This window comes from Lampetra fluviatilis, chromosome 45 (assembly GCF_964198595.1).
Source record: "Lampetra fluviatilis chromosome 45, kcLamFluv1.1, whole genome shotgun sequence".
Taxonomy (NCBI): domain Eukaryota; kingdom Metazoa; phylum Chordata; class Hyperoartia; order Petromyzontiformes; family Petromyzontidae; genus Lampetra; species Lampetra fluviatilis.
Window position 1 is genome coordinate 2819494 of NC_136319.1, and position 18972 is coordinate 2838465.

Sequence of the window (18972 nt, forward strand, 5' to 3'; positions counted from 1 at the left end):
AGTCGGACCATCATAACTCGGGGACTATCTGTATTTAAAAAATGGATACCAATACATAGAGATACTTGTCGAGCGCAAGAGCCGAGGCAGAGATGGAGCAGTGGGGGCGAGGGAAGGGAGTGACAAAGTGGAAACCCCAATGGGTGGCTCAAGGCAGAGCCCCTAACCACAGAGCCCACGTGAGTTGGCAGCAGTAGGTCCCATTCCATCTCAATGTGCTGCCATGGCGACGGCGGTTCAGTCAGCCACCCCCGGCCACCTTTAAAAAAGCTGGACCTCTGCAGAGGACATCCGTAGATGACTCGTCCTTCTTTAAACTCAGGATCTAGTGGGGATGAGGATTATTCATTTAAAGACATCCCAAATTTGTAAGCGGACAGTGCAACCCACACGGAGGGGGCAGAAGAGGATAATAATCGTGGCGAAGGTGGGGATTTGTTCTTGAGTCAACATTCTCACACCTCCTCTGGGGTTGCAACATTGTTTGCACCAGGGTTTAGTCACCCAACGTGGTTTACCAAGCTGAAGTGGTACCGGCAAGTGCCCTCAATGTAAAAAATAAGACATAAGGATCCATACTCTTTGGTTTTTTCGGTAAAGTCACGTAGATGAAAAATTTAAATAATAAAATTAAATAACTTAATTTAGTTATTTTCATTTTATTATTATCCTTGCAGTCACAACAACTTCAAATCTAGAAAAAAGACACAAGGACCTCATTAATTCTAGATTTGAAGCTTTTGTGACTGCAAGGATTCATATGCTTCGTTTTTTTTTCGATAAAGTCACGTAGGTAAAAATTTTTTTTTTATAAAAGTAAAATAAAAATCACGACGTTTCGGAGGCAACACAAGCTTCCGTCTTCAGGTGGAACCGTCACAGCACGATAGCTGTATCAAGTAAAACTTACCGTCACAGCACGATAGCTGTATCAAGTAAAACTTACCTGATACAGCAACCGTGCTGTGACGGTTCCACCTGAAGACGGAAGCTTGTGTTGCCTCCGAAACGTCGTGATTTTCATTATATTTTTATTTTACTTTAATTAATTTTTATTTTTTACCTACGTGACCTCATTAATGTCTACGCACCAATCAATGAACATTACAAATGACGGGTGCTTCACTTTGGGAGGTGATTACAATTACAAAATGTATGTTCTCGACCGCACTGGAGCTGAACAATGCAACAGCGATATCTTGAATGCCTTGCAGGATCTGCTTCGCGTATACGCTCTGACTGACGTGTGGCAGACATAACATCCTCGGCAGAAAGGGTTTTACCGTCACAACAGGTCGAGTTGACAGGACAGTGTCGCAATCAAGGATCGACCGATTTTACACTTCAAAATACCTTGGAAATAATGCTGTTGCATCCAGTATCCGGGCTGCACCGCTGGCAGACCATCAACTCATTATGCTTCATGCGAAGATACAAGAAGTCCCATGGGGATCTGCAAACTGGCATTTCCATGATGCCCTTTTGGAAGACGCCATCTTCACTAATCGCTTTGAGAACGGTGTGACTCAAATGCCTGGGGAAGTACGCAATGAACCGACAATTATATTTTTAGATTTAAAGCTTTCGTGACTGCAGGGATTCATATTCTTGGATCTTTCGGTAAAGTCACGTAAAAGTGAAATAATAAAATATTTAAAATAAAACATAATAAAATTATCACGACGTTTCATTAGAACGCTGTCTTTCCGACAGCTCTGTTTCTTCACCTGAGGGCGGCTGCTTGTGTTGTGGCCGAAACGTCGTGAGAATTTTTATGTTTTATTTTTATTATTTTATTATTTCCCTTCTACGTGACTTTACTGAAAGATCCAAGAACATGATATTTTTGATGTTGAGAGCACGGTCCGCAGCATAAAGCAAAGGCGGAGGATGTGGGACATCCAGGCCTACGACATGGTGAACAATGAACGTCTAAAAGAATTCGAGAAAGAGAAGGCAAAAAGGGGCATTGATACGCTCACGGTTTAAATACACCCTTGACAAGGACTCTGGCTCAACACTTTTCTTCTCATTAGGGAAGCCAAATGGTTTCCCTATTCGCCACTAGGTGGCGGTGAGGTCACCACGGCGCTTGTGCCAGGCTAAGTGCAGTTCAAGGCCACGTGAAGTGTCGAACGCCCGCTGGCAGGAGGTCACGGGGTAGACCCAGCAGGTTCCATGGGTTGACTGACTGAGATGACTGGCCGATGCACCACTTGTGCCCCCTACTATGCCAACTCACTGTATTTTAGCCGCCCGGTGTTGATTACAATGGGGTCCGTGTCCTCAAACAATGATCAAATAGCCCCAAAAGTTGCTCAATACTATAATAATCTATTTTCCCCAGAGTGTACATCTACACATGCTCAAAAAGACATCTGGAAAAATGTTCCTCTGTTGGGCGAAGAAGAGGGAATAATTATTGACGTAGGTATAAAAGAGTGACCTAATACATGGCCGTGAGCGCTCTGGCCAGGAACAAATCGCCAGGGATTGATGGACTAACAGGAGAGTTTTATCAGCATTTTTGGCACTCCCTGCGGAAAGACTACAAAGATGTTCTAGAATAAGCAGTGGAGAGTAACATGATGCCTCAGTCCTGGAGGAGTGCAGTGTTTAGACTGCTCCCAGAAAAAGGTGATCTTAGATACCTGAAAAACTGGCGTCCAGGTCTCAAGTGCTGTGCACAGATTATATGATTCTAGCTAAGGCTGTGTCCGCAAGGCTTAAACGGGTTTTTGGCTCAGGTTATAGGCAATTACCAGTCATGCACTGTTCCAGGGAGGACCACTGATGATGGGATTTTCCTAGTCAGAGATCTAATCACCCGGTCTGAACATTTGGACTTTCCGCTGGCTTTACTCTCCCTTGATCAAGATAAATACTTTGACAGGGTTGACCATGCGGGAATCTACTCGGCACTCTTAAAAGCTTTTGGATTTGGAGCTAACTTAATACAAAGAATCGACTTGCTTCATAACACGTCCCAGTGTGTCATCAAAGTTAGCATGGTACTAACTGCTCCTATATAACTCAGTCGAGGTATCAGACAAGGCTGTCTGTCCCCTATATTAGGGCAGCTCGACACCCTCATCGTAGAACCTATTCTGTATCAACTTCGATGAAGAATCACCTTGCTTAAAACTCTGAAGGAACCCAGTATGAAAGTGACTCTCACAGCAGACGCCGACGACATTCTCCTCCTCTTACAAGGCTTCGACAATGCTGAACGGCTCCACGGGTGCCAAGAGATATATTCTCGTGCATCCTCCAGGATGAATTGTCAGAAATGCAGTGGGCCCACTCAAGGGGCAGTGGGACGAAGCCTAGTTCCCTGAGATGGCCAAAGCAATCGCGGGGAGAAAAGGGATGCCTTCAAAATCTTGGCGTGCTCCTGAGGCCTGGAGATAAATGGCTGCAGAGTAACTGGGATACTTTGGAAGAAAGGGTGAGGGAACAACTGGAACATTGGGGGCACCTGTGTAAAACCCTCACGTTTGGAGGAAAAACCCTGGTCATGAACCAGCTGGTTGCTTCCGAAATGTGGCACCGCTTTTTTTCCCCCTTGTTCCGCCGGCTCATCTGATCGGCAAACTTCAGAGGTCACCTCATTTCTGTTAGTCACATAGGAGGCACCGTGTGGCCGCTATCTTAGGCTTTGTCACTGCGGGGAGGCGGGCAAGGTCTCGTGTGCGTACGGAGTCAACTGTCCACCTTTCGCTTGCAAGCCGCGCAAAGTTTTCTGTACACAGCCCCATCACTCACGTGGTATTCCACACCATCTTATATTCTCAGTAACCTGGAGGGCAGCGCAGTGCAGCAATTCTAAATTAACATCATGGGTACCCCCGCTAACGCAGATTCCCAATTTTTACACGAGTGTCCTACAGGCCTGCGGTTTGCCCCCGTCACTACCCGAATGAATAAACCCCGGTCTGCATCAGACCTCACTCTCGAACAGCTTTTGCGGAATCCTGACACGGGACTAACCCTCTCTTGTGGGCTTAGCCATTGAGAAGCGTTACGTTCGATACGCATCTCACTAGGGTAGGCGATCTGGTGAAACCAGGCAAGCACGGTCAGTGGCTTCTCTCTACCCAGATGGCTGCAATAATGGGACTGCATTCAATAAGAATCGCCGAAAAAATTGCGGAAGTCTCGCTCAAAAGCAGTGGGGGGGGGGGGTGGGGCACGTCTGCCATCAGTGTTGGTGACGTGTCAGCTCCTGGTAGTCCAATGTTACCGGAGCAGACTGTCGAGTCGGCAAGAAAAGTACCCACTTCCTTTTTTCGCAGAGTGTCCGGGAAGAGCACTTCTCAAAAGTAGAACGAAATCAACTGTACGCTCGTGTGGTTTGCTTCCATCATCAACAAGTACGAAGGTCGCGCAAAAGACCACGCTAGGAGAGACTCTATGCCCTGCAGCGATCGTGTAACCCTCACTGGGAGCTGTTCTACCCTAGCCCATCATCTCAACGCCAGGGTGACCTGAGCTGGAGCATTGCCCACGGTACGGTGACCACAAATACTTTTCTGGCACACTTCACAGGACACCAAGCCAGAATGTTTATTCCGTGGTGAAATCGAAATAGTTGCCTATCAGTGTTTACATTGTAAAAGTCTCAACCCGCCTTTTTAAGCTCCTACGCAATATCTTGCTGAAATTGAAACTTAATTTCTCCCCAACGAATCTCATTTTTGGATTTAAGGGGAATGCAGACCAAGATATAGTAGAGGGCTTGGTGAACTTTGTCAGAAACAATGCCAAACTGGTGATATATAGGGCCAGAAAGTGTGCATATTGAATTAAACAGCTTAGACAGCCACTGTCGCATCTTCCAGGTTCTGGTTTCTGCCAAAATATGACTGGAATTTCGCCACGCTCAGTTGACGGAGGGGGGAGGGGTGTTCAATCTTTTTTTAGATGTTGGGCTGTAGAGACTGCCCTGTGTAATGTGACTGATGGGAGGAGATCAAGCAATGAGTTTTTGAGGGTGTTTTTTTTGTTTCTATCTGAACACAGTACACAATGGAACTTATGTTACATGGGAAAAAAGCATAAACATGTTAGATTTTTCACGAAAAAAGGTCCATAAAAGCCAAAAAAAAGTTAAAAGCAAAAGAAATGACACGATAAACGAAACAAAGGGCCAAATAACTGAGCATCTTGGTTTCTTCTGATCATAAAAAAGGGAAGAGAGGGAGGGAAGGGAAGGGCGCGTCGGTTTCAGGAACCCACAGCAGTGACCTCGTGAGTGACCTCGTGAGCGACCTCGTGAGCGACCTCGTGTGCGACCTCGTGAGCGACCTCGTGAGCGACCTCGTGTGCAACCTCGTGAGCGACCTCGTGAGCGACCTCGTGTGCGACCTCGTGAGCGAATTCGTGAGCGACCTCGTGAGCGACCTCGTGAGCGACCTCGTGAGCGACCTCGTGAGTGGGCCGATGGCCCCGGCGAGAGCTGAACTCACCCTGCGGATCTGGTCGAGGGTGTGGAGCTCCGGGGAGAGCCCCCCGTGGACGCAGAGGAACTGCTGATTCATCACCGCCGCCAGCGGGAGGCAGTCAAACGCCTCCATGCAGGCATCATACACGCGGTCAGAATACTTGATACGGCCTGTGGAGCGCCACGTGCAGGCATCGCGCACACAGAGACACGGACAGGCATCGCACACAAGCAGAGACTCTCTCAGGGTCCCCCCCCCCATATCTCCTCCTCCCCGTGTCTCCCCCCCGTGTCTCCTCCCCGTGTCTCCCCCCCGTGTCTCGCCCCCGTGTCTCCCCCCCGTGTCTCCCCCCGTCTCTCCACCCCGTGTCTCCACCCCGTGCCTCCCCTCCGTGCCTCCCCCCCGTGTCTCCCCCCCCACCCGTGTCTCCCCCCCCCGTGTCTCCCACCCCCGTGTTTCCCCCCCCCGTGTCTCCCCCCTCCGTGTCTCCTCCCCCGTGTCTCCCCCCCCGTGTCTCGCCCCCGTGTCTCCCCCCCGTCTCTCCACCCCGTGTCTCCACCCCGTGTCTCCACCCCGTGCCTCCCCTCCGTGCCTCCCCCCCGTGTCTCCCCCCCGTGTCTCCCCCCCGTGTTTCCCCCCACCCCGTGTCTCCTCCCCCGTGTCTCCCCCCCGTGTCTCGCCCCCGTGTCTCCCCCCCGTGTCTCCCCCCATCTCTCCACCCCGTGTCTCCACCCCGTGCCTCCCCTCCGTGCCTCCCCCCCGTGTCTCCCCCCCGTGTCTCCCCCCCGTGTTTCCCCCCCCCCCGTCTCCCCCCCCCGTGTCTCCCCCCCCCCGTGTCTCCCCTCCGTGTCTCCTCCCCGTGTCTCCCCCCTGTGTCTGCCACCCCCCTGTGTCTGCCACCCCCCCGTGTCTCCCCCCCCGTGTCTCCCCCCGTGTCTCCCCCCCGTGTCTCCACCCCGTGTCTCCCCCCCGCGTCTCCTCCCCGTGTCTACCCCCCGTGTCTACCCCCCATGTCTACCCCCCGTGTCTACCCCCCGTGTCTCCTCCCTGTGTCTCCCCCGTCTCTCCACCCCGTGTCTCCCCACCATGTCTCTCCCCCACGCATCTCCTCCCCCCCCGTGTCTCTCTCCCGTGTCTACCCCCCGTGTCTCCTCCTCGTGTCTCCTCCCCGTGTCTACCCCCCATGTCTCCTCCCCGTGTCTACCCCTCGTGTCTCCTCCCCGTGTCTCTCTCCCCGTGTCTCCTCACACTCCTGCTTGAAGGTGAAGTACTCTGTGAGGTGGCGACACTCGTGGTTCCCGCGGAGCAGAAAGAGGCTTCCAGGGTAGAGAATCTTCAGCGCCCAGAGATACAGCACACACTGCGCTCCCCAGAGATACACACACAGCGATATACACATGAAGATATACAGAGAAATACACAGATATGCACTGAGACAGAGAGATACACACGGAGATACACAGGTACAGCACGCAATGCGCTCCCACACAGGTACACACGGAGACATACAGAAAGACACGCAGAGATATACACAGAAATATACAGGCAGACCTTTCCGAATGATGGGGGGGGGGTTACCTTCCTGGAAAATTCCGTGTTGGGCAAAACCGCATCCGACAAATAAGAGGACCACTGGGGAGACTGGAGTTGCGTTCCTGGGTCCAAAATGATCGACCCCTCCCTCTTGGTAAAACTCATTCTGCAAGATATTTTCCCTTTTTGCTGTACTCAGGGATGCCGAGTTGCTATCTGTTACGTGTGTGAGTGAGAGTGTGTACAGTACACTTCAGGGAGCAGTGGTGTAGTGGTTAGCGCTACGCTGCGCCGTGAACCCGGAGCCCCGAGTTCGATTTCCGCTCACAGCCAACACCGGCGACGATTATCTAAACCGATTCTAGGCCTCCCCGTAGTGCTGGCCACCCACCCACCCCATCATGTGCCGTGCCGGCCTCCATAGGTGCTCGCTAACAGCACTTGCCTCAACAGCCTGTTAAGATGGGGGATCTTTGTTTGTTTCTATAGTCCACTGTTCATCCCTCAATTTCACCTCAACGTAAATCCCAAGTCTCGATGACTCTTCCCGCACCTCGGCACTCGTGCCCAACGCTCGCCCCCGAAACTGTCGCTTGAACGTTAACAATTCGCCATCTCGTCGTGGGCGAGTGAGTAGATTGAGTGTGAATGGGTGAGTGAGTGGGTGATGAGCGAGTGGTTGATGAATAAGTGGGTGGGTCAGTGAGTGAGTCGTTGAGTGAGTGGATGGGTGGATCGGTGGGTGAGTGTGTGGGTGAGTGTGGGTGGCTGGATGAGCGGGTCAGTGAGGAGTTGAGTGAGTGGATGGGTGAGTGGATGGGTGAGTGAGTAGGTGGGTGAGTTGTTGAGTGGGTCAGTGAGTAAGTGAGCGGGCCAGTGAGTAGTTGAATGAGTGAGTGGGTAAGTGGGTGGGTGGGTGGATCAGTGAGTTGGTGAGTTTGAGTGGATGGGTGAGTGGGTGGGTAAGTGGTGAGGGGTCGCTCACCTCGATGCTAAAGTATCCACGGTCCACGTAGTCTCCCAGGAACAGGTATCGCGTCTGAGCCGGGGAGCCTCCCACCTCAAACAACTTCATTAGGTCATAGAACTGCCCATGGACATCTCCACACACTGGGAAAGGAGGAGGGGGGGGAGGAGAATAGAGTCAACTGATGGGAACCACGGTGGCTAGGAGATGTTAACTACCTCGCCTGGTATAAGGAGGTTGTGGGTTCGATGCCTACTGCTCCATATTTGGAGTCTGCGTGTCTCTCTCTCTCCCCGTGGTCATGTGGATTTTTCTCCGGGCCCTCCGGTTTTTCCCTTCACATTTAGAATCGACATCACAGCATTTAGAGGAGTATTTGACTGCTCCTTTAAATTTCTACGCAGCGATGGTATCAGCCACTTGGTGGAGCTATCATTTGTGATAGTCAGGTTGCTTCTGAAAAAGAGCTACACAGCACAGTGGGGCCTTACCTGGCTAAATAAAAACAGTTTAGTTTTTTAGTTTAGTTTAGCGAGTCACATGGACCCCTGGTTACCTAGGTAACAAGCGCTTTACCTAGCCAACCAGGGGACCAGTTTCCCAGGTGACCGATCGCCTAAGTCAGGGGTGGGGAACGTCCGGCCCGCGGGCCGTATAAGGCCCGAGAAATCATTTGGTCTGGCCCTGCCAAGGCAACTGCAGGCGGGACTCGAAATTCAATAAATCTAGGAGCAAACTTGGAAAAGTAGTTGCGAGTAGCAGCATCATCAATACCAGCTAACATCACATGCCTCGCCAAAGAGAAGCAGTTCCAGCCCATCGCATTAGCGGTGAGTAAATTACATGTTTGACAAAATATAACAGGCTCATTTTTAAGTTGATAATTTTGTATGGCCCGCGAATGATGTTATAAAGATCCAAATGGCCCTTGGCAGAAAAAGGTTCCACACCCCAGGCCTAAGTAATCGGCTAACTCGTCAACACAGCCAAAAAGCGAGCGGTAGCCCCCAGTCGAGCGATTATAAATGTAACTTGGCAAGTAGAGCGGTTGCTAGCGGTAACTTGGTGAGCAAACGGCAGTGAAGTTACCGGTAAGCGTCTGCTAGAGGTAACCGGGCAAGTGAGCAGTTGCTAATCAGCGAGAGGTGAGGGTAACGGTGAGCGGATAGTGACGGTGACCAGTTGCAAGCGAGCGTCTGCTAGCGGTAGCCGGGCAAGTGGCGGTTGCTAATGAGCGAGAGGTGAGGGTACCGGTGAGCTGATACGAACGGTGACCGGTTGCAAGCGAGCGTCTGCTAGCGGTAGCCGGGCTACTGAGCGGTTGGTGGTAAGGGTTATCGGTGAGAGGTTGCGAGCGGTAAGCGGTTGCTAGCAGTAACAAAGTGGTTGGCGGTGAGCGATTGCTAGTGAGCGAGAGGTGAGGGGTTACCGGTGAGTGATTGCTTGTGAGTGAGAGGTGAGGGGTTACCGGTGAGCGATTGCTAGTGAGTGAGAGGTGAGGGTTACCGGTGAGGGGTTGCTAGTGAGCGAGAGGTGAGGGGTTACCGGTGAGTGGTTGCTAGTGAGTGAAAGGTGAGGGATTACCGGTGAGCGCTTGCTAGTGAGCGAGAGGTGAGGGGTTACCAGTGAGTGGTTGCTAGTGAGTGAGAGGTGAGGGGTTACCGGTGAGTGGTTGCTAGTGAGTGAGAGGTGAGGGGTTACCGGTGAGTGGTTGCTAGTGAGTGAAAGGTGAGGGGTTACCGGTGAGGGGTTGCTAGTGAGCGAGAGGTGAGGGGTTACCAGTGAGTGGTTGCTAGTGAGTGAGAGGTGAGGGGTTACCGGTGAGTGGTTGCTAGTGAGTGAGAGGTGAGGGGTTACCGGTGAGTGGTTGCTAGTGAGTGAGAGGTGAGGGGTTACCGGTGAGTGGTTGCTAGTGAGTGAGAGGTGAGGGGTTACCGGTGAGTGGTTGCTAGTGAGTGAGAGGTGAGGGGTTACCGGTGAGTGATTGCTAGTGAGTGAGAGGTGAGTGGTTACCGGTGAGCGATTGCTAGTGAGTGAGAGGTGAGGGGTTACCGGTGAGGGGTTGCTAGTGAGTGAGAGGTGAGGGGTTACCGGTGAGTGGTTGCTAGTGAGTGAGAGGTGAGTGGTTACCGGTGAGCGATTGCTAGTGAGTGAGAGGTGAGGGGTTACCGGTGAGGGGTTGCTAGTGAGTGAGAGGTGAGGGTTACCGGTGAGTGATTGCTAGTGAGTGAGAGGTGAGGGGTTACCGGTGAGTGATTGCTAGTGAGTGAGAGGTGAGGGATACCGGTGAGTGATTGCTAGTGAGTGAGAGGTGAGGGTTACCGGTGAGTGATTGCTCGTGAGTGAGAGGTGAGGGGTTACCGGTGAGTGGTTGCTAGTGAGTGAGAGGTGAGGGTTACCAGTGAGCGGGGCGGCGATGTCGAGCACCGTGGGCTCCGCGCGGAGCACCTCGGCCCCGCGCTTGAGGATGAGGATGGCCGCCTCCTCCTCGACGCGGCCCTCGCGCAGGAGGTGCGAGCGCAGCACCTCCAGGCGCGGAGCCGAGGTCGCCTCATCAAAGAGCTCCCGCGCGGAGAGGCAGCGCGAAGGGGGGAACGGCACCGCTGCACCGGTGGAAGGCGTGGGAGGGTACGGAGAAGGGGGGGGGGCATGGGGGAGGGCACGGGGAGGGAGGGGTATGGACGGGGAGAGAGGAACGTGGAGGGGAGAGAGAGAAACGAGAAACAGTGACATAAAAAGGGAGGACACGGGGAGAGAGAGGCACGTGGGGAGTCAGAGGAACATGGGGAGAGGCAGAGACAGAGACACGGGGGGGGGGGAGGAGAGAGAGAGACATGGGGAGAGATTTATTTTATTCATGTTTTTTTCACGGTAAGCGTTCGAGCTCGACACAACACGTCAATGGTTTCAGGGGAAGGGGCGAGACAGAAAAACCGTGGGGGACGAGGTGGGGGGGGGACTTACTGGCACTTGACCGCATCTAGGTGTGGGGAAGGAATGCTCAATGCCCATCCCAAGAGGGTGAGTGGGAGTTTTTATATAAGGGGGAGGGGTGGGGGTTGGTGAAGGAGGGGCGAGGAGGAAGCATGCAGCAGCCAAGAAAGGACACGCTACAAATCACATAAAAATACACGCGGCTTTATCTGTTGGTGTGGCAATCTCTCCTCCATCCTGGGTCCATCTTATCTTAACCTGGTACGGTGGGGGGAAGGAGGGGGCGAGGAGGAAATCAGCAGCATTCTAAGGGGAGATCGGGTGTGGGGAAGGTGGGGTGAAGAAGAGACACTCTACGGATCATACAACATACACGCGCGGCAGCTTCGTGTGTTGGGGCTGACAACCACTTCCCCCTATTCTCATCTCACCTTGCCTGAACGTAATTCATACAGCGCCTCAACAAAGGCGCCGCTCGGAGAAGGACGCTACGATGCGCGCGTGTGAATGTAATGGCAGAGCGAGCTGCGCTACGAAACAAGCGACCAGAGTTCGATTCCCGCTCAGAGGCCAACACGAGTAACGGTTATCTGAGCCGGTCATGGGCCTCCCCTAGGTCGACTCGGCCTCAAATGAGTACCTGGTGTGGTGTGTTAACATCGCCACTGGGGAGACAAAAGCGGCTGGGCAGGGTGCTGGCCACCCAGCCCCTTGTGTGACGTGCCGGCCTTCATAGGTGCTCGCTAACAGCACTTGCCCCAACAGTCTGAATCTTTGTCTTTGTAGATGCGGCGTATAGTATAGATGAGAAGAAGCAATAGGTGGTGAATCTGTGATGATGCGTGAATTCGGTGAAAGCGGAACTGATGATGGTACATGATGATGATGAACGGATATAATGAATGGGGTTAATGAGCGATAGCCGTGTAATGAAAATGTGAAGAGGGAAACATTAACGGTGATCGTGGTGCTTATGATGGGTGTGGTGGTCGTGGGGTGAGCTTGGGAACAATAAGTGAGCATTAAGTGAAGAGCAGAAACTTAGCGAGCGAACTTGACTGCTTAATGTGGAGGTGAGGTTTGTTCCAGTGACGAAGATAAGATGGGCTCCATCTTATCTTAACTGATGAAATTAACGGGTGAGAGGGGGGGGGGGCATCCTTCTATCCCTCCCCCTGCCTCCCTCCACCTTTCCTCTCACGTTTTAAACTGAGGTGGTGTTGGTGATTGGGGGTGGAGGAGGAGGCGGAGGACGAGGAGGAGACCACCTGACCTCCAATTCCCACTTTTCTTCCCCTTTTAAGGTTGTGGGTGCTGGTGGCGTGAACTATGGCAGCGTGTCACGCCATTGTCCCCGTAAAGAGGAGTGGGGGGGAGGCAGTTCGAGGTCTTACCAGCGAGCCAAGATGGTTTATTTTTCTGGCTATGATGTTGAAAGCTTGGAGCAGGGCATGTGCTGGGTGTTTTTGAAAGGGTACCCCGCCTTTTTGTACATCCCCACTGTGAAGTATCAATTGACGGAGAGAGGTTTGTGCCGCTTCGTGTCGTTGAAGAAGGCCGATATCTTCTTTTTATTAATTTGCGATGTCCGGGCATGACCAACATGCATTTAAGTCGGTTTGTATTGAGCCTTGGACGGTCAGGAGGGGTTGTGAGAGTGAGTTAGTTAATTGGATGTATGTCTGATTAACTTCTTTTGCACCGTACATATCCAACCGTGCTAATCTGTGGTTCTCTGTGGGTCTCTATAGGTCTTGGGTGTCTGTGGGTCTCTGTGTATGTATCTACTTATGTTGAACTTCTTCCACACTGTACGTAGCCAACCGTGTTAATTAAGTTGAGCCAACCTGGCAAGAATTGGGCAAAACCTCGCTCACTTTTTTTTTACCCAGGAAACTGGAGAGCAGCACAGATGAAGTATGAGTACTAACCTAACATTCAAACATATTCAAGAATTACGGTTAAGAGACAAACAACATTATATAGTAGTGTTAAAATAAAGACGTAAAAACACCACGTTTTTTTTTTTACTTAAAACTCATCGATGGTTTTGCACCTATCCGGGGCAATGTTGTTCCAAGTGCCCAACCAGGCTGCTATTATTTTTTAATACAAATGTAATTTGAAAAAACCTGTGAGCACCACCAACTGAACGCTGCGAGGAAAACGTTGTCAAATTAAAAGCAGCACAGGACTTGAATGTCATCGGTCTGGCTGAGGAGTACGGAAAGTAAATTTTACCTTCGGAAGATACAAATGTGTTTTTTTATTAAATACAATCTCGCATGAAAATGGGAGTAACAGAGTTCCTTTTCTCTTCCCTCTGCTAGGAAGATTTCATTTTAGCGAGCCCGTTAAATGTGCTTCGTGGAGTGAGGCACCTGGCACACACAAAGTGCTCACCACAAATGAACCACAATTACCTCGCTGATCTCATCCAGGAGCGATCGTCACGCGAACTCCGGGTCATTCTCGCAGCAGCAGCAGCAGCAGCGGCGGCTTTTGGCAAGCCATCGAAAAAATACGGTCACCACATCGGGCGCTTTCAGATGCGCTTCTGCGGCCGTCTGGAACACTCCTCCTTCCGATATTAGCAAGCCACTGGAGCTGTGCACTTTTAAACCATCATCTAGATTCACAGACTAATTTCTTTAAAACTGCTTTTTGTGTTTAGTTTGTTGTCCTTCCCCCGCACCTCTGATTAGTACGGTTGGGTATGTACGGTGCGAAAGAAGTGCAACACACACTATATTCTACACTATACAGTAAAACCTTGGATTGCGAGTAACTTGGTCTGCGAGTGTTTTGCAAGACGAGCAAAATTTTAAAATAAATATTAATTTGATAAACGAGCGAGGTCTTGCAATACGAGTACTGTAGTACGTACAGTATACGCTGTCTGCCGAGCGTCAAGAGATCACAACTGAGCCGATGGTTCTTCTCTCTCTCGCTGCGGGATTGTAGCTAATCGTCTTCCATGCTCGGTCTCAGTTGGCGTGCCTCATTCGTATAGTCAACATCCGTGCGAGCTACGGTGTTTACTATAGTGTTGTGACCACGTGTGTGTGCGTAAAGCATTTTTTTTATCTTGTGTCCGAGTGTAGTGACTGTTCTTTAGTAACTGTACTGCAAGTGAAAGTCGTCCTACACAATAACCCTCCTCTCCTCTCTCTCGTCTCCCTCACACCAGCCACGATTAAATTTAATTAATACATTTGATTACTTTATATTAAATTGAAATAAGAAAAATATAAAAAGGTATTTTGTATCAATCATTTTTATATGAATACAATATTTTTTGGGTTGTGGAACGAATCATCTGAGTTTCCATTATTTCTTATGGGGAAATTCGCTTTGATATACGAGTGCTTTGGATTACGAACACGTTTCCGGAACGAATTATGCTCGCAATCCAAGGTTTTACTGTACACTACCTCCAACGAGCACGGTTGGCTACATACGGTGTGAAAGAACTGGAACATATGTACATACTTCTGAGATAAAAAGAAGGTAAGAATAAAGAGTGAGAGACTATTCAAGGCCCCGATTGAGGCGCATTGAAAGACTATATCAGAATAGACTATTCAAGTTTTTATTTTATTTTACCGGGTAAGGCTCACTGAGCTTTTTTGCGTCATCTGGTCCAACACCATGTGAGATTAGGCTCTAAGGAAAGCTGTCTCAGGTGTGGACCAATCAATTTCAAGGACAGTGCATACATTATCAGAGTTGTGTTTTTGTTTGCATTCCGACTGCAGGTATTGTGGTCAATGCAAACATGACTCCTTGTAAAAAAAGGTGTCAGATTTGTTGCCAGACAAAAGGGTAAAAAAACAATTATCATATTTTGCTACTGGCAAAAGAGGTTCCAATGGTGCTCACTAAGCTGTACAGCTCTTTTTTCAGGAACGACCTGGCCACCACAAATGATAGCTCAACGAAGTGGGCTGATCCCCACCACGTGGAGATTTATAGCAGAAGCCAAATACTCTAAACGCGTTATTCTAAATGTCGAGGGCAAAACCAGAGGACCCGTAAAAGCGACCACGGGGAGAAATATAGACATGCAAACTCCAAATATACGATCTTGATTTGGAGCTTTCGTGACTGCAGGAATCCATACTCTTTGGTTCTTTCGGTCTAGTCACGTAGGTAGAAAATAAAATAAATCACGACGTTTCGGGCGCAACACAAGCCTCCGTCATCAGGTGGGAAAGCGTGGTCTGCTGCTGAGGCAGACCGTTTAAAAAAGGTTTGAAATGGGTGTAGCCCAAGGGTCAAAAAGAAGTGACCGGGGCTAGTGATGTTAATGTGAGAAAAAAGTAAGATATACAGCAGGCGTAAGGATTGGGACTGAACCCACTACCTCCTGTATACCAGGCGAGGTAGTTAACATTCTAGCCACTGCGGCGCCCATAGACTGGGAGTGTCACTGCCTTGAAAAAAGTATCCGTCACTGCAGGACTTACGGATTACTCGCCTGTTCTAAAAGCCAAGATTCTGTCTTAAATTTCACTGACCCCCATCGAATGTGAAACCATTCTTAAGTTTGACGGACGCTTCAATATTACGCTAACCGCATGACCCCTGACGCACACGGCACGGTCTGCGTTGAACTTATTTCGCACCCTGCGAAGCCGACGGCGCTAATCGGAGCACCGGCACACAGCAGCACACAGACACGCACATCACACAAAGATAAAGACAAAGATCCCCCGTGTAGCCTCAACAGACTGTTGGGGCAAGTGCGGTTAGCGAGCAACATCTATTAAGGCCGGCATGGCACGGGGGGGGGGGGGTGGCCAGCACCACGCCCGGCCACCTTTGTCTCCCCAGTGGCCTAGTGGCAATGTTTTTACCCACCGCATCAGGTACTCATTTTAGGCTAAGTCGATCTAGGGGAGGCCCAGGACCGGTTCAGATCATCATCATCACTGCTGTTGGCTGTGAGCTGGAATCGAACTCGGGTTGCTGGGTTTGTAGTGCAGCGCGCTAACCGCTACACTACACAGCACACTGACACACACAGCACACTGACTCACACACTGACAAACACAGCACACGGACACACAGCAGGACACTGACACACGGCATGCTGACACAGCACGCTGACATACACATTGACACACACTGACACACACACTGACACACACACTGACACACACACTGACACACACACTGACACACACACTGACACACACACTGACACACACACTGACAGACACACTGACACACACACACTGACACACACACACTGACACACACACTGACACACACACTGACACACACACTGACACACACACTGACATACACATTGACACACACACTGACACACACATTGACACACACATTGACACACACATTGACACACACACTGACATACACACTGACATACACACTGACACACACTGACACACACACATTGACACACACACTGACACACACACTGACACACACACTGACACACACACTGACATACACACTGACATACACATTGACACACACACTGACATACACATTGACACACACAGCACGCTGACACACACACAGCAGTAGACTTGGCACACAGCAGCACAATGATACACGGCAGCACATTGACACACACAGCAGCACATTGACACACACAACAGCACATTGACACACAGCAGCACATTGGCACACACAGCAGTACATTGACACACACAGCAGCACATTGACACACACGGCACGCTGACACACACAGCAGCACATTGACACACATAGCAGCACATTGACACACACGGCACGCTGACACACACAGCAGCACATTGACACACACAGCAGTACATTGACACACACGGCAGCACATTGACACACACAGCAGCACATTGACACACACGGCACGCTGACACACAGCAGCACATTGACACACACAGCAGCACATTGACACACACAGCAGGATACACACAGCATCACAATGACACACAAAACACTGACACACACAGCAGCAGACACAGCAGCGCAAACATAGAGCAGCACACTTGACACACAGCAGCACAGACACACACCGACACGCAACCCATTAATAGCCCCATCATCATTACCACCACCCACCACCACCACCACCACCCCGCTCTCCTTACCACCCCCGGGGGCCCCAAAAGGCGCCATTCGCCGCAGAGAACCCAGGCGAGACCGAGGCTTTGCTAATGGCGCTAGGCCGCACAGCCCGAGTCTCGCCTCCAGCTCCGCATGTGCTCAAGGCGCCGACCCCCCCCGCCGCCCTCTCGCCGTCGACCTCCTCCTCCTGCCGCTCACCCTTCACCGCCCGCTCCGTCGTGGGCAGCTTCCCGTCCTTGAGCGGGGCGGCCATGGGGGACGCGAAGAAACGGAGACCGAGAAGAGAGCGGAGACCCGAGACCCGGATGCGCGGTGACGTCTCCTGGCTGCAAGCCCACCCCCACCCAGCATGGCCGCCAAGCCCCGGCCACGCCCAACATTGCACCCCCCCCACCCAACATGGCCACCACGCATCGGCCACGCCCAACATTACTCTCCCCAACCCAACATGGCCGCCAAGCCCCGGCCACGCCCAACATTACACCCCCCCACCCAACATGGCCGCCGCGCCCAACATTACTCCCCACCCAAAATGGTAGCTACGCCCAACATTACCCCCTCCCACCAAATATGGCCGCCACGCCCATTACCCCCCACCCAACATAGCCGCCAAGCCTCGGCCATGCTGAACATTACACCCCACCTAACATGGCCGCCATGCCCCGCCACGTCCAACATTACACCCCACCCAACATGGCCGCCCCGCCCGCACCGACACAAAAACCCAAAAATACCCCCCCCAACCGGGCCGTGTCTCCCCACCCAACATGACCGCCAGTCGAGGACGACCAGCCGCCATCTTAAGTGGGGAGAAGCCGATGGGGCGTGGTGTTTTGCTCCTCCCCCCCTCGCCCTCGGCGAGTCGCAACGCGGTGACGTCACAAACGCAATGCGGCAGCCCCCCCCCCCCCACGGGGCGTCCCTACGCAAAATGGCGGTGGTGGCGTCACTTCGATGCTCACTCAGTAATCAAAATCCGATGATCTTTGAAGCTTTTTTTTATACAAATGTCCAGTAGGGGCAACGAGGGGGGGGGGGGTCAGAACGCTACAGCAACAACACAATACTATTTATAAAATGGGACCTTTTTGCCAGTATCAAATTTTGAAAAAATAAGAATAGATCTTCACCTTTCTGGCAATGAAACAGGAGTTGTTAAGATGTTCAAACACCAAGTAGAAACCTTTTGCAAGGAATCACGTGCTGCATTAACCACACACAGTGCTTGTGGTGAGCATGCAAACAAACATGTTCTGATATGTACATTGTCTGAAACTGTTCAATCAATTAAGCAAAGCATACGAATTACAATTAAGACACGTGAAACTCAGTCTAGATTTGAAGTTTTCGTGACTGCAGGAATCCATACTCTTTGGTTCTTTCGGTAAAGTCACGTAGGTATAACGTCTTGATATAATTTATTTTATTTTATACCTACGTGACTTTACCGAAAGAACCAAAGAGTATGTTAAACTCAGTGTTAAAAAAACACGTTTCTTTTTGTGTGCACGTGTGTGCCGATGTATGTGTGAGATGGACGATGATCTGAATCGGTCCTGGGCCTCCCCTAGGTTGACTCAGCCTCAAATGAGTACCCGGTGCGATGTGTAAACATCGCCACTGGGGGAGACAAAGGCGGCCGGGCGTGGTACCGGTCACCCACCCCCCATCGTGTACCGTTCCAGCCTTCATCGGTGCTAATTGCTAACAGCACTTGCCCCAACAGTCTGTTACAGGCTATACCGGGGATCTTTGTCTTTGTGAGAGTTAGGCTCCATGGAGGAGACTCCTGGGTAGTTTTGCCTACCAGGGTGATGCGTAGTCTATGCTTGAGGTTATCGAGGGATGATGATGTTTTGGCAACGTCAATGTAAGGAATTCCAGAGTTAGGGAACCTCTGTGTCCGATCGATAATTGACTGGGTTTGTGATGCGTATTGTTGTATGCATGGATTTGGGATTTAACTTGGAAGGTCGTGCACAGTATAGGGAAAATAAGCAAATCACTTGAAAATGT

The 18972-nt window shown here is 51.1% G+C and overlaps 1 protein-coding gene across 1 annotated transcript in view; it reads right to left on the reverse strand.

Annotated features, from left to right (window-relative positions):
* The window catches only part of LOC144947520 (protein phosphatase 3 catalytic subunit alpha-like), a 48211-nt gene extending 30909 nt beyond the window's left edge, over window positions 1-17302 (reverse strand). Inside the window, exons 1-5 of the mRNA XM_078876737.1 lie at window positions 17155-17302; window positions 10344-10547; window positions 7963-8087; window positions 6693-6804; window positions 5469-5614 (exon numbers count right to left, since the gene is read on the reverse strand). Coding sequence (XP_078732863.1) covers window positions 5469-5614; window positions 6693-6804; window positions 7963-8087; window positions 10344-10547; window positions 17155-17209 — 642 coding nt within the window. The 5' untranslated portion in view covers window positions 17210-17302. The remainder of the gene's footprint in view (window positions 1-5468; window positions 5615-6692; window positions 6805-7962; window positions 8088-10343; window positions 10548-17154) is intronic.
* Window positions 17303-18972: the final 1670 nt, after the last annotated feature.